Source organism: Falco cherrug, chromosome 1 (genome assembly GCF_023634085.1).
Source record: "Falco cherrug isolate bFalChe1 chromosome 1, bFalChe1.pri, whole genome shotgun sequence".
NCBI lineage: Eukaryota > Metazoa > Chordata > Aves > Falconiformes > Falconidae > Falco > Falco cherrug.
In genome coordinates, this window is record NC_073697.1 from 5,208,748 (window position 1) to 5,224,774 (window position 16,027).

General features: G+C 39.0%; 1 protein-coding gene across 2 annotated transcripts in view; it reads left to right on the forward strand.

Annotated features, from left to right (window-relative positions):
• The window catches only part of SNX25 (sorting nexin 25), an 88,145-nt gene that overhangs the window by 34,510 nt on the left and 37,608 nt on the right, over window positions 1-16,027 (forward strand). For both annotated transcript variants that reach the window (XM_055711187.1, XM_055711195.1), the window contains 3 exons: window positions 528-700; window positions 1,565-1,751; window positions 7,912-7,982. In XM_055711187.1, the coding sequence (XP_055567162.1) occupies window positions 528-700; window positions 1,565-1,751; window positions 7,912-7,982 (431 nt within the window). The remainder of the gene's footprint in view (window positions 1-527; window positions 701-1,564; window positions 1,752-7,911; window positions 7,983-16,027) is intronic.

Here is a 16,027-nt window from a genome sequence, read left to right on the forward strand (position 1 = left end):
AAACAGGCCAGTTACTTGCTGGGAGATTTATTTGCCAGTAACAAAGGAAAGGTGGTAGCTTCAGTGTCTTAACAGGTAGACCTGTTTCTCAAACCGGGTATGATCCCAAATCCTCTGCAAGGTTCAGGTTTATAAATAGTTTGCTCTACAAGAATGTATTTGCTAAGTTTGTCTTGTCTGAAAAACTGGACAAAATTTCACTAAGTTCAGTGATGGAACAATTGGGCTTTTTATTCAGAGAAACTTTTCCTCCTACTTGCTAGGCTGTTGCTTTTTGATGCAGTTTGAAAATATGGTATTTTGGCAGGTGAAAACATTGACAGGACAAAGGAATTTGGAAAAGTATCTTAACATCATGCAGAAAAATCAGCAAGCTTTGAAAAGTATACATGCGTTAAAGTGTTTCTTGACTGAAGTTACATATCTGATAATGTTACTTGGATATTTTATCAATTAGCAACTAAACATGATGCAAGTGGTGTGTAAGTTCTCTCTTTTTTTCCTTTCTTTCTCCCCACCACACTTAGGCAGGAAGAACCACCGAGACCTTTTTTGCTGCATCCGTGCTTGAGGAGCTCTGATGAAGAAGTAAGATTCCTGCAAAAATATTCTCAAATTCTGGTGTATTGTCTCCTACCCTCAAAGGATGTCCAGTCTGTCAGCTTGCGCATAGTCCTTGCAGAAATACTTGCAACAAAAGGTAGATCAAAGATCAGAGATGATTAACCATTTGCACCTGTACAATAGTAGTAATTACAGACTTCGTTATGTTAAAGTCTTGATACTTTGCTTTTAAATTCTGAAACTTAATTTCTGTGATAACCAGTAGGACACTTAATATTCTCAAAATCAAGCATATACTTACCTGGCTCTTGATGCCAGGCTGTCTAGCACCTTGCAGGATAAAACACAATTTATCTGTTCAGTTTTCCTATTTTTAACATAGAAGAACACTTTTTCAGTCTTCTGTGGCATTGTTTAGTGATTATATGAATAATTCTGGCCTTTTATATTTTGTTCAGATACCAAGAATCCATAGACTTAAGGAGGTGATTATAACTGAATCATGATACTAGATTTGATAATTTTTTTTTTTTAGACTTGGATTTAGCCAGTGTGGGTTTTTTAACTAAGGGGTTTCTGTTCTGCTTTTTAATTTATCAACTACACTTCAATCTGATTACAAATACACTAGTCATTCTTTATGTCACTGAAGTCAAATTCAGAAATTAGGAAGACTAAAGTATATTACGCGATTCAGTTTACTTTTAATTTTCGTTTATAGCGGCTGTAATGTTATAGCCTTCAAGGCACAGCAGAAAGAAAAACAATGGGAATTTTCTCAGTAGAACTCTGTCAACTTAAATCTATTTGTGTAACAGAATAAACAGTTTTATCAAGAAGGTACATGCAAGCTCAAATGTACCATGCAGTCCAGACAACTGGTTTTAGATGTTTATCAGCTTGCATATTTATTCATGCCTTTTATCTGCAATTTTCTTTTAAAGGACAGCAGTTGTTCTTCAGCATAAGGATTTTGTTTTAAAATATTTTTCCTCTCCAGTACTGAAACCAGTGGTGGAACTGCTGAGTGATCCAGATTATATTAACCGAATGCTGCTCAGCCAGCTGGAGTACAGAGAACAGATGAATGAGCATCAAAAGAAAGACTACACATATGCTCCTTCTTATGAGGAGTTCATCAAGCTCATTAACAGCAGCTCCGATGTTGAGTTCCTGAAACAACTGAGGTATTTAATGTTTCACTGTAGCTCATTCAAAACCAAACATGCTTCTTTTGCCAGCCCGTTACTGAGATTTGAATGAATGGTGATTTCTCTTTTTAAATTCAACTTCAGATTTCTTTTTCTTTTGACGAAGCAGAGACAGTAAGGATGATAAGCCGCAACAGTGGTTAAATCTCTGATGTAGTCAGTATTTTAGCTTGGTGGCAGAAAATGTTAGAAAATTCTGCTTGGTAGTATACTGGAGATAACTGTCCTGTTGAAAGGCATACTGGACCCTTCTTTACAGCTTGCCTCGGTGGAGTTCGATGAAATAACATGTTGAATTCCCACTGGTGGGTTGTTATCTCCTGATTATCTTTATGGAGTATGGCTGGCCATGGTGATCTGGTGGCTGTGAGCCATAGTGATCCTATGGACACTGGCTATTCAGAGCAGCTTGCTGTGTTTCTGTGACGTGGAAAGAGGGGTTCGATGTCGCAGCACTCTTCAAACTAGCCGGCTGCAACAAGGTCTTTTTACCATCTCATACCAACATACTCTTCACGACAGTCCCTCTGCTGCCTTCTCCTGGTCTCTCCTCACCCAGGGCCCACACTCTCTCCCTTCTCTCTGCTTCTTCCTCCTCTGTCTTCCTTGGCTGCTCTCTCTTCATCGGCTGCCCAACCCCTTAACAGAACCAGCCACACCTGCACCTTATCTACATCGGCCAACCCGCTGCCCCTGAAGCCAGCCACAGTTGTAGATTATCCATGGTAATTAACCCAGCTTCATTCTTCTACAGTTCAAGTTCAGCACATTTTACCACTGGATCTGAGGTTTTTCTGTACTGTTGCAGGGGAGGGGTTTCCCAGTTGCATCCTTCTTAACATGTTAATGAACTCTGAAGAATTCCTTAAAGACCAAAAAAACCCCAGCATCGAAGCTCCTACGTATCATGGGCTTGTTCAATGTCCTGTTTTATAATAGCACCTGCCCACTTTCTTACTAACTCCCCACCCTCGAAAAATTTCATCTCTCTCCTTCCATCTTTCATCGTGAGATACCACTTGCATCTCCAGCCTGCTTACCCAAGTAGAAGATGTTTATGCTTGCCTTACCTAGATGAGCTATTTCTCCTCAGATTTCTGATGGAAGTGAAAGGATAAGGAACAATTGACTGGGAAGAAGGGAGCAGACATACTGCTGCATCTCCTTAGATGACCGTGAGTTGGTTTTGTTGAGCTGCATCAAAGCTTTGGAGGGACTGTTGAAGCCATTTCTAGAGTGTTTGTCCTAACCTGTTGTGACCAACTAGAACTGGTATTTTTCCCTCTTTGCTGACTCCCTTCAGTTATTGTTGCAGGTCAGCTCTCTCTCTTCCTAAATGGCTGCAGCAGCATCTGAAAGACACAAGCACATTGATCTCCTTCGCTGCACTGTTATCTGTTGTGACCCACGCCTTTTATTAGACTTGACTTGATCAGGCCAAGTGATGGTTTAGCAGGGTGGAGTATGTGGGCTGCATAAGTAACATCTTACTTTCTCTGACTCTTCTTTTTGAATCTGAAACCACTTGCGTTTCTGAGATTGGAAAATACATTTGGGTGATGGTGAAATGATTCTGTTGCCTGGCTACTTATTGTTCATCTGCTTTAAAATTTGCTCTTTACTCTGGGCCAGTGTGCCTTTCCTGAGAGCAGAAATTAGTCTCTATTAGACTGTCTAAAACCTAATTGACATATTTATTAGCATAATCACACTAATGGATCTGTTTCAGAAGAAACCCAACTATTCTGTTGTTGTTGTTCAGGCACATTAATGCTCGATGTGCTCTCTTTTTAGCTAATAGGTCACTTTAAATTGTGTTCTTTAATACCATCTAGCACATTCGCTTTATGAAATTATGTGGGTTTGGCTGCACTTAGGTTTTTTCTTCCTAGCCTGTGGAGTCCAACTACCATCATCTTGAAACGGGTTCCTCTACACCCAATGAAATGTTGAGCTGGTCAGTATTTGAATGAAAAATGTCTGAGAAAATGTATCTTGTTTTTGAAGAGAGGCAGCGCTGCTCTTTCCTCTGTTTCTATAGGGCTGGTCCCTGGGAAGGTGGTTAAAGAACATGTTCCCCTGTGGGGGGAGAGATTCCTGTTCTGTTTGTTCTCCAGCACTGTAGGTGCACCTAGAGAGAGATGGACCAACCTGCAGTCATCTCAAAGTTGTGTAGTATATTTTGCGAAGCTTTCATAGTTTACCAGTGAAAGTTTCCAAGTTTATGTCATGAAAACTAAACAGTGATCCATATATGGATGGGGGAAAAAAAAGTGATATTTTAGGTGAACAAACTAAATGGTATTTCGGGTTGTAATTCACAGTAGTGAACCATGGGAAATATCCATAAGGAAGGAATTAAAGAGGAAGAAACAAGCCACTGTACAGTTACCACTGAGAAACCCAGAATCTGTTAGAATGACAGGAGTGGGGAGAATGCTTCCAGTTCTCTTCCTACAACCAATAAATTACGGGCATGTTGCACTTAAACAAGTTTTCCAGTTAGATGCTATTTTGGGCAATAATATTTTGTTTATCAAAAATTCCTTTTCTTGGTTTTATTTAGAAATGATTTTTCACTGTCCGTTCAAAGCCAGTGCATGGCATTCATGCACTAAGCTTTCTCTTATGACTTCTAGCATTGCCATGTGACATCTTGGTAAAGAACAGATATAAGTAGTAACAATTTTCTGTGTAGGCTTAGCTTTGAGGGAGATTTATCCCAAGGCACTACAGTTGCTGGGAAACTAGGTTTGTGTTGGTTTTTTTTTTTTTTTTTAAACATTCCTGCCATGCTCTTATCTGCAGATTAATTACTATCTAGTTACTAAAATAAACATAAAATACCTTGCTCCATGAGGGAGGCCATGAGGGACTGGTAAACATTTCTTCAGACTCTTGACTGACCATAGTCAAGAAAGCGTGGACTCCTGGGTGCTCCTTGATGGATGCACATGACATTACAGGAGAGAAGTCCTCTAAGGCATCCTTCCACGCTGATCTCATTAACAGAGTTTTACTAGGATTTCTTGTGACTAGAACCAGGTATTTGTTACAAAGTAAAGACAGATCCCCAGCTTGGATCGGTGGAAACCTGTGGGTGAAGGGTGTGTGTTGCTTTTGCCCAGGAAATCAGAAAAGAGTGGGAGTCTGTGTATGTTGGATCTCCTTGTAAGCAGGTGTGCCAGCTCTCTGCCTTGCAAACAGCTGTCCTTGAAAGGCTAGTAATGGTACTAGGATTTTTTACACTTTTTTTTTTTTCCCCCTCTCCTTGCTTAGGAGCAGTATCTTAAGAAGAAATATCGTATTGATTTTTTGCATTGCTTTTATGGATTTTATTTTTACAACTTATTTAAATGATGCAGGAACTACTTATCATTAATTTTGGAGATACTTTTGAATTCAAGGTTCGTTAATATCTATAGCAGGCCTCTAACGTTTGGTCACTGTATCTATTAGTAGTACTTCTGTCCGTGTTTTTTGTGGAAACATCCCTTTCATTTTTATAGGGGACATTTGGGGACCTGATGTTTGTTCTTATTTTGCTGATTTCCAAGGAGCTTTTTGGTTGTTTGTGGGTTTTTGTTTTGGTTTTTTTTTCCCCTTTCATACCTTTGCAGTCTGAAAACGTGGATTTGTTTGGGGTGAAAAACCCCAAACTAACAAAGCTTCCAGAGAAGGGTCTGTTATATGGTTATCTATAAACATCCTTCAAAGTCACTTTTCATAATGTTTGCCTGTGTTGTTGCTAGTCATGAAGGGAGGCAGTTTTATTCCTGTTTTATCAAGTTTCCACAAAAACCATGTTGCCCCTGTTTCTTTCAAGAAGGAAAAGTTAAACAGTGAAATTTCCCCTGCGTTTTCCCTCAGATTTAAGTTAGCGTGGATAAATTCGAAGTCTCCTACAAATAAGAAAGAAAAGATGAATTCTTCAGTGTCAGATGTGAAACAAATTTACTTGCTCTGTCAGAAGACTAGAGATAAAAGATGTAATGAGTTAACGTAGCTGAAAATAAATAGTGATAAGGAAATAAACTGGTGGATAGTTTTCATTCTACTTTCAAGATCAGTATTACATTTATTCTGTTATTTGTTAGTATAGCAGCAAAAGGTCACTGCACAGTTCATGGTAAGAAACATTATCACTGGCTCTGTGTCATCTTTTACTTAAGAAATGGGGGAAAGAGATTAATATAACTGAATAGGGAAGAGGTAAGAGTGGGAAGAAGTTACATGGATGTGAGCCCATGATTGGTCCAGTTCACTTATTGAAAATAAAATTAATACATGACATTTCAAATTTCCTTAGATGTTTACTTACCAGCACCAGAGAATATGTAGCAGCTAGAATGTTTGGAACAGGATTTCAAGGAGAAAGGTTTGTGGTCTGGCAGTGTAGCCAGAGTGGTGTCTCTGTGGTGCAGTGCTGTACAGTGCTCTCATTGAGTAGTAAACAGCAAGAGTACAGCGCTTAGGAAGAACAGACTAAACAGTGTTTTGGAGGATGTAACTTGGAGGATCTCCCTTGCTTAAGGTAATATATGAGGAACAGGAAACAAAGAGATGCTGTATTACAGTATCGGTAACAAAACCACATAAAACCATGAATGTGAACAAATGGCATTAAATTTGGAAGGAAAAATGTTGCAAGGTTAAATTGGAAACTACCTTCCATGTGCAGTATTTACTTGGTTGTTTGTACCTTGTTTGATAAAATCATAATGTTCACAGTTACCGTACAACACCTGAGAGAGGTGAATGAGTGTTGTTTATAACGCACTTACAGATACATAACCTAAGGCAACAAAAGTCCATGTGAGCTGCCCAGAATCATTTGGGAAGTCTGTGTCTGAGCAGGGAATGAACTGTGGGACTGCTGTGCACAAAAATACCACCCTCACTTTGGTGCCCTCCTTCCTCTGAAGGACTGGGAAAGAACTGGTGGGCAGATGGAAAAAACCAAGATAGAGTAATGGCAAAAGGAAGTAGGCTTAGAAAAAGTAAAGCATTGCGAGCAGGTTCTGAGGTTTCAACTTGGTAATTGAGGGAGTTGAGTAAAGATTACTGCAGAAAAAAAAAAGATAAACTCTGAAAGTGTAGTTATAAGTGAGCATATGCTGTGTGTGTAAAATGGTATGTCTATACAAAGAGGCAGCGACAATCAAAATCCTTAGAGTTATAGGAGGCAAGAGGAATGGGGGGAATTGAATAACGTTGGTGAAAGAAGTAGACATGTAAGAAAAGGAATATATTTTAAGGGTCGTAGACCCTTTCTTAAACAGAGAATTAGTAGTCATGGACAAAGCAGACGGTACAGGAGGCTTCAGCCTTCATCTAGGGGTTAACGTGATGAGGTTAGGGAACTCCTACAGGAATGAGTTAAATTCTCTAGAATACTTGCTTTATTACTAGTATTAATAGGTGCCAAAGTAAGTGCAGTGAGAGGAATTTGAGTGTTTATGACCAGAACTTTGACATTTATGAAAGATTTAACTGGCAGTCGTTTTCTTTGCTGAGTGAATGGTGTCTGTTAGTTACAAGATTGGTTTTACTTAAAACTCAGCTCGTTAACTGCATTAGCCATCTTCCATTATGTGTAATAGACTTTTCGGTGATAAACAGGTTTTAATAATTCCTGGAGTGTGGTACTTTTAACTTATTTTAGTAGAATACTTTTTTTTCCTTCTAATTTATATATGCTCCATATATGTATTGAGTGCATTAGCTAGAATAACATTAAAGACAGCTTTTTGCTTTTGAACTGAACTCTAATCCTAGTTGCCTACAGAAAACTTGGGTTTAAGAACATGACTTCACATTGCGTTCATTGATATTAACTGGCTGTGCAGTGCCAGCAATTGAGAGAAGGGAGCAGTATTAATGTTAGTTGGATGTTTTCCTTTTGTTTCAAGATAATCTTTTTCCCCCCCTACTCTACTCCATATGCACAGCGACCCTTAGGTTGCAGATATTCTGAGACATGACTGTTTGCAGGTGAGGAGGAGGTGGAAGTCTTTGGGTTTTGTTAGTTCTTAAGTGTCCTGTATGAAGAACACGTTGTGAAAAATTAATACATGTCTTTTCTTCTCTCCTTTCTCTTCTCTTCACCCTTATTCCCTACTGTTTTTAAAACTAGGTATCAGATTGTAGTGGAAATAGTTCAGGCAACCACAATCAGCAATATTCCCCAAGTGAAGAGGCAGAAAGGTAAGATTCCGTTTTGTTAAGTCACATCTGTTACTTTTATCTTGAAAAGCTGTTTGAACTCCTGACATGCATATGCAATCAGTGTGTGTGGGATTTTTAGACAGATTTTAGGAATTCTATGCCTTTGGTGTTTCAGTTCTGTTTCATTTGTCTGATTCTTCCAGAAACTCCCATGGTGTGATTATCCCCCCACCCCATCTTCATCTAAGCTGATGGATCATGAGAAAGGTCATATCTATGATGCATTTATTTTCAGAACTTGCTGCAGCTAAGGATTTTTGGCAGTACAAATTTGTATGCTGAGAATCTTGTTTCCTCTTTCATACAATCCATTCTTCAAAGTCTCACTCTGTTATCCTTTCAAAACACAGAAGAAGGAATGATACAGCATAATTGTCAGTCAGCTTTTATTTTTGACTCTTCATTGTATTATGGTTTTGTGCTGCAATACAGAGTGCTCTTAAATCCTTCTGCAGTGTTTTGGCAATGTCTGCCTTTTAAAATGCATGTGCATTTTACATTTGTACTTATATTTATTATATGTACTGCTTTTTATGGTTCTCCAAATGTAGCAAACCAGTGGTGTATCTTCAGGAGATTATACTGATGGCAAAATTACAGACGAAGTTTTTGCATAGACATATGCTTAAAGTATATCAAAGCATAGTTCAAAGGCAATAGACAATTTAAATGAATTTGTATACAACTCTAAAAGATCTTTCTTTTAGGTTCTCATGTAATCTCTATTTGTCAGGTATAAAAAAAAAAATAAAATCCTTTTCAAGCTCCTTGTATCACAAAGGAAAGCTTTTAAAAGTCAGTCAAGTGTTAATGAAAAATGCAGAAACAGAAAATAAACATGCCATGGTATGATCTTTGGGCAGTCTGAAGAGTTGGGGGTCCGTGGTCAAGTTTCTGAAAGTAAGGCTGTCAACACTGATATGCTGAAATGCCTTTTGCTTACATTCTAAAATAGAGCTAAATGTGCATTCCTGTAGGATAAAGTACTTGTGTCAAACCAAGGCAAAAGGAAAAGAAGGCACTGGTTTTGCTCAAGTGTACATTACAGGAAGAGGTATTAATATTTCTCAGATGAAAGTTAATTTAATGGAAAGTCTGTTTCATAAAGTAATAAAATGAAAACAAGGAAGTTAACTCAGTACATTATGAAAAATCAATGTTTCGAAGCCTGTATTTCCAATTGTGCTGCCATTGGTCTTTGCTGTGACGAGAATTGATTTGGGAAATATTTTTATACGGTTTGGGTTCCTACAATTAATTACTTTCTCACTGTCCTCTGTCTCACTTGAGTTTATCTAGTTAACTATTCAGGGTTCTAAACCCTGAAGAGATGTGTTTCTGAAGCTACAAATGCCTGGTACTGCAGAACAGATACAAAAAAATAATTGCTATTTATTCTGCCAAAATAGGTCTGGTTCCACTTGTTCTGTGGTGAAGTTGGTTCTGCATTTTTATGGGCTCTTGACTTTTACCTGTATTAGAAAATATCCAACAGATATTCCACTAGCTGCTGCACTGAAGTTTTGTGTTAAGGTGTCAACTTTCATTATTAGTTTAGACCTATTAACAGCCTTTTATGTCATTTAAGAGTCGATTACCACCACTGGCTGTATTACTCAGTGAGGCTATTGTGGCTAAACCTTTTATTTATTAAATAGCCAATGATTCATTCTACTGAAGAAAAAGGTGACTTTTTTTTGCTTGACACGTGGAACAGTATGTCCAACAGAGGCATACAATGCAAGGTTAATTACAGGTCACATGAATTTAGCACAGCTTTCTAATCTGTTTCATTCCTCTTAAGGTTTTAATCTACCAATAATTTTCAGACTCAGTCTATACACAGTAAACTTTAAGAGGGCTATCAAAACTGTAGAGGTTTAAAATCTAGTTCTAAAGGCGGCTTTGTGTCATATTTTTTCTGAAGAAGGCGGAGACATTTTTCCTAATGCAGTAACGAATCTAACATGTTTCTGAATTTTAGGAAGAAAAGTTTAAGGAAAGAAGCTCTGCTACCTTCCTTAAAACAAAACAAAGCTAACAAAAAACCCCAGCATCGCTTGCTGCTGATACAAAGATTTGTTGAACTCTTGTAGTACAGACCACCATATTCCTTATGCCACCTTTTGATGTTTTCCTTGCTGGATACCACAGCGTAGTGCTACCTCTGCAACAGCTGGATTTCATAGTGAATAATTAAATGTAAGCTTTATGCAAAATGGAAGTGTGTTTGCACCATCTCATTCTCTCTCTCTTTAATGTTCCCCCTGTACCTGCTGCATGTCTGTCATAATGTATGTGAGCTTGGGTGTTTGATGTATACGACAGTCGTCCCTTTCCAGCTAGTAAACGAGGTCTTGCCTTTTGTGTCATGGGCATCTCTGAGCTTTGATTCCAGCCTGATGAGAGATAGTCTTACTGCTGGCTATTTCCTTTTTCTGATGGTCAAGTTGGGACCTAAAAATGTAACTGCTTCTTCAGTGCCTAGGTGTTCAGCTAGAACAACTGAACTTTGGCTGGCCAGCAGCCTGTGGAGCCTGGTATCTGCTCTTAGACTATAAGCAGAACAAGTATAGAATAATATGTACATGGATATAGTCTCAGCCTCCATCAGTTTGAGGCATGGGAGCTTCCCACGGCAGTGTTTTCGATAGAAAAAGGTACAGCAACAGATGTCAGGAGCACTTAGTGCAGCAGCATGGCCAATATTCTGCAGCAGTGAGTGCTTAGCTACTATCTAAGCAAAGTAAGTGTTGTGCTACGTGACTAGCAATAACTATGCCTGAGCAGGTTTGTGTACCTTTGCTATTGGTTGACAAGACATAATTAAGTCCCTAAAACTGACCGAAAATATTTCATTTATAAAAAGATTAGGTGGATATTATTAAAGGATGAGTAGCCTGAGGACCAGGTTTCAGACTGATGACTTCCCATCTAAGCTACAGTTGCCTGACGTACTATTCTATCTGGTGATACCAAAGTATATACATTTAATGTTGGTGCCCAGAGGGGTTGGAGGGGAAGGCTTGTCTCTCAGCCAGGACAGGTTCTTTATGCTTGATTTAACTAGTGTTGGTGCCACCTATTGGCAAAATATTTACCTATTATGGACCTCTAATAAAAGGATGGAGTACTTTAAAGTGCTTCTAAACATCATTGTATTAAAACCTCTGTAGTCAAAAATGGCATATTATAGGGTCTTTTTTCTTTTCAGATTTCTATCACTTGAATCTTCTGGCATGTGAGCGTAGGAGAGCAAACGAAAACGTACAAAAGCATCTGATTCATGTTAAGCAGTAAGTTTTGCATTTGACTCCTTGAGAGAGTCAAATGTCTTAAAAAAGGCTGAGACGACACAATTTGAGAGGTTCACAGTACGATGCCTGTTGTGGGTGGATGATAAATCTTCATGGCCAAGAGAATTGCTTTTGGTCATTGCTAAAGCTGAATAAGAACCCTAATGAAGCATTATTGTTCGCAGAGGTGTTGATTTGGTTTATTTTGGAATGCTGCAGACCACTGTAAATAGAAGCTGTTATTTTGCATGCTGACACTACACTGCTTCCCTCATTTACGCTTGCACAGAAGTGCTGAATCTGATGTGTACATGTATCTATCTGCATTACTTCTCCAAACTGTGTTCTCCTATGTATCTTCTTCCAGAATGGTCAGGGTCGTTCCAGAAGTGAATGCAGGAGGAGACTTGGTTTTGGGTGTGTTTTTCTGGTTTTGTGGGGGTGTTTTTGGTGGGTTTTTTTAAAACTCATCTTCGGTGTTTCTACCTACTGGTATTTTTGGATTGTGCTCTGCTTTACATTCATGTCTGCTTTGGTTGAAAGAATCGCGTCTTACTTGATCTTTTAACTGTTGTGCTCTCTCCATCTTGCCTTTTGATAAGGATTCTTCAGAAGTGCTGAAGTGGATTTGAGTGAAATTTTAGGTATTTTAGGGGATTTTTTTACAAAAGCTATGTGATAAAGAGGACAAATACGCAGATCAGGTGGTGTAGTGTGAGTGAGAGGGACCTGAGTTTCTATAAGCAAGAGTAGACCTTAATTTTTCTAAAGAGATAAGGCTTCAAAATACAATTTTGAAACAGCAACAAAAGTTAGTTGCTGTAGTAACTTGATATTTGCTGTAATGTGAATAAGAAACCGTTGAAATATGCTAGTTCTAATTTTAACAGCCATGTTTTTGTTTTTTCTCTTACTGATACTGTATTACGGGATCCTACAAGAATTTTAGCAAGGATCCCTTTTTACCAGCTTCTCTCTAAAACAGAACCCCGTGAAGGCATGTACCTTATCTTAGGGGAAAAACAGAAGAAATCTCTCAACAGTTTTATTTATTTTATGCCCCCTTCACAACACACGCACTGTAGAGGGATTTGTTTGATTTGCCTTTTGATTTCCTATGCCTTATACCTGGCTTCACAGCATGATTGGAAACTACCCTTGGACAACCAGATGGGACTTTTTCACACACCACATTGTAATCAACCCCTGGGCATCCTTGCTGAGAAAACTGCTCTTTTCCAATCAGGGATTGCGAGACAGATGAAATAAGCGGCCATTTCTGTATGGAGAGATCTGCTGCGTTGCAGCAGAAGATTCCTCCTGCTGAGCATTCCCAGTCTCCATCTTTTATAAGCGGAACTGACAACTGGTACAGAAACAAAACTGTCTGTGGGCAGGCTTCTTGGGTCCTGTGGTTCCAAAAGAGGCTTGAATGTGTGTCTGTAAAAAGGGATTTTTCTTTCAGCTAACTTGGGTGTGTGGGTTGTGATGTGTGGGTTTTGTCAAGATGATAATTTAGAGTCAAGTAAAATTGGGTACTTCTGCATTCCAGCACATCACATATGCCATCTAAATTGATTATGACAAAACTGTATTATGATTCTTCCCCCCCACACCCCCATCCTCCACACAGGGATAAACACGCATATGCAATTATTTTTGCATAGATTTTTGGCAAGACTTAAAGAGCGAACATTGTGTTTGCATGTCATGCTCAAGCATTAAGTGTGGAAGCAATCCTTGTGGAATGAGGTGAAGGCTACAGTGACTCTGACTGCGGCAGACTTGTTTTGATTTGTGATTCTCAAATCAGTTTTATAGAGGAGGTTCTTCTTCATGCTTCTGAGATCTTATGTCTGTGCGCCACTGATGGTAACGCATCTTGTCCACAGCTGGTTTGGAGAGATGCCTGTCAGTGAAAGAGGGAGGGGAGAGGCTGTCTGGTCAGATAGATGTGACCAAAGGACACACAGGGACCTGTACACAGAGGCAGTAGGTGGTGGATGTTATTTCATTGTTTAGGGTATGCTTAACTCCCGTGCTCAAACTTACCATACTGCCACTTTGCTTTTTGTTTTGCTTAGCTGTGGCTGTGATGTGGGAGGCTGTGTTGCGCTATATATTGCTAATGGTCAGTGCCTAAATTCTTCATGATCTCCCTTTTAAGTCCCTTCCCCCAGGTCTGTTGCTGCAAGTGTTTGGGATTTGGCACTTCTTTTACTCGTTCTCTTGTCTGACCACATTAGAGCTGGTTTTCCCTTTGCTTCTACTGCGGACAGTGGAAGAACTGTATGTACTGTTCTTCTGGAAGTCTGACCTGCTCTTGCAAAATTGAACAAATACTTTTCCAGGCCTGTGTAGGCTTTGAAAATGTGTAATTCCAAGTTTCAGAGAGTTCAAAGAGGTCTGTAATGATTGGTAAATTATATGTAGAATATTATGGTTACTGTTTATATGAAAATGTTAAGTCGATGTGCGCTATTTAAATACTTCAGCGTGGCATTAAGTAGGCACTGCATGTGCTTAACTTGGCTCCTGCAAAAAGTCTTGCAGAAATGCATATGATGGTGTGCATGTGTGTAGCTCCTTCAGAGACTAGTCAGGTGAGTCAGTGCTGTTGTACATGCTGCCAGGTGTCAGGTATCTGTAGTTCTTGAAACCGTAAAGGAAAAAGAACTTGTACTTTCAGCTTTAATCATGTTTTCGCTGTATATAACTTTGCAGTTAAAACAAGAAGTCTTTGTTTTATGCTGCTACTGTTAAGAGAGGGGACAGTTCATGCAGTACTACAGTACAGTTTAGTTTGTGCTTTAAGCAGCCTTTACGTATGTCTTAATTTACGTGATTCTTCTTGTATCCTTTGCTGTAGTTTCTGGTTTTAAAGTTTGTGTGGCATTTGTTGACATGACTGTTTGCAAGGTGCAGCATTCTGACTGAAAAATGGGACAGTGTGAATATGTACAGCATTTTGATGTATTCAGCGCATATAAACCTGACCAAGTAGCAAAACTAACCAAAAAAGAAGAGAAAATAAAATTAGGTCTGAGGAATCCATTCTTAGAAGTGTCTTTGGTGGGTTCTAGGATCTGTTCCTGGCCTAGCTCCAATCAAGGTGGTTATGAATGATACAGAAAAAAGTATGGAAGCTTTGTCAGAAATTACTGTAGATGTGTAAAAATGCATGGAGTAAAAAAGATTTGCACAGTCAGCTTAGCTTTGATTGCTTGGGAAGTCTGAGCTCCTGTGGACCGTTTGCATTTTAATATTGTTCAGTGAAATTGAATTATCAACAGCTGTGGTTTGATAAGCAGAATTCAAAATTCTGCTTTTGGTACTGATTGCATTTGGATGCCCTCGGGAGGAGTGCACAGTACCCCTCTGGGGTTTTGAAGTTCCTCCATGGCAGTATGTGTCTTGTTAAAATTTCCCCTGATAAGGAGAGTTATTTTGGAGGCCATGCTCTGTGCTGGGCTGCTCTTCATCAGCCTCTTGTTTATTTGTGAAGTGACGTCACTGCCAGGCTTTCACAGTGACTAGTCCTGTTTATCCATGGAGCAGGAACAGGCTGGCAGTGTGATCTTCATCACTCTGACCCGAGTATTTCCTACATGGAGTGGCTTCTTATGGATATGAAGACCTGAGTGAGGCAAATAGTTTTGAAGATTCTTGGCTAATAAAGTAATTAATCGCTGGAAGCAAGTGGGATGTAGGGCTGGCTCATTAGCCTCTCCTGAAGGCCTGCTGCAATCACAGGATGCTGAGACTTCAGGTAAAGTAGATGTGTTTACTTTGAAAACCCTTCAAGAATGCCTTATTTTCAATAAGAAGGGTGCTTTTGTTTTAAGGAGGCTGAATAATTGATCATTGTGTAGCACTGTTCGTGAGTTTTCAAAGTGTGGGGTTTCAATATGCATTTTGAGCCCAAAGTAATTAAACTACTGAAAGAATTTAGAACTTCTAAAAATTATCTGCATCAGGTGCAGGAGGGAAAATGTTGGGTTTTAATCTTCACTTTAAACTACTGTCCATGTATTTGTATTAGCTGTAAATGTTTTAAATTGAGGGGGAGAGCTGTTTTGTCCTTAAGGTCTTTTCCTGCCGTTTGTTGTTTTCCTTTTTTTCCCTCATTAATACTAGTACCTCTGGCGAGGGAACTGAAACGCTAAATTAAATGCTCTGTTGACTTCCCTGTGGAGATAACATACCAGGAAAACAGATGGCCTTTTCTTTTTCCATGGTAAACTCATTTTATCATTTGCCTCAGCAAGTATCATCACTGTCGTTCACTATTACATGGAAGTTCAGATGCAAATGATACTTATCTGTTAAAACACTAAGAGTCTTTGAATCGGGAAGGTTCCCTACCAACATACCTAAATAAGTGCAGTGAACGAAGTGAGATTAAAAATATGGCAAAATAATTTGGGAGAATATCTGTGCTCACCATACATGTGGAACTTCAGGGACCTCCATGTACCTTGAGTTGTCCCTTAGTATACAGTGACAAAACGTACGGTCATATGTAGTAGTTACATGTGGCTTTGAGAGGGAAATAAAAGGATGAAAACGGTCCTAAAAGGAGAAGGTACCTTAATGTATTAGAAATGTGTTGAAAATACCTATTTTAAAAAATTCCTGTGAGATTTCCTTTTTCTGTGTATGCATTCACAAACTGAGCTGTCTGGTGGTTTCTTTCCAGCAGCAGTTTTGAAAATGGAACACTGTTTT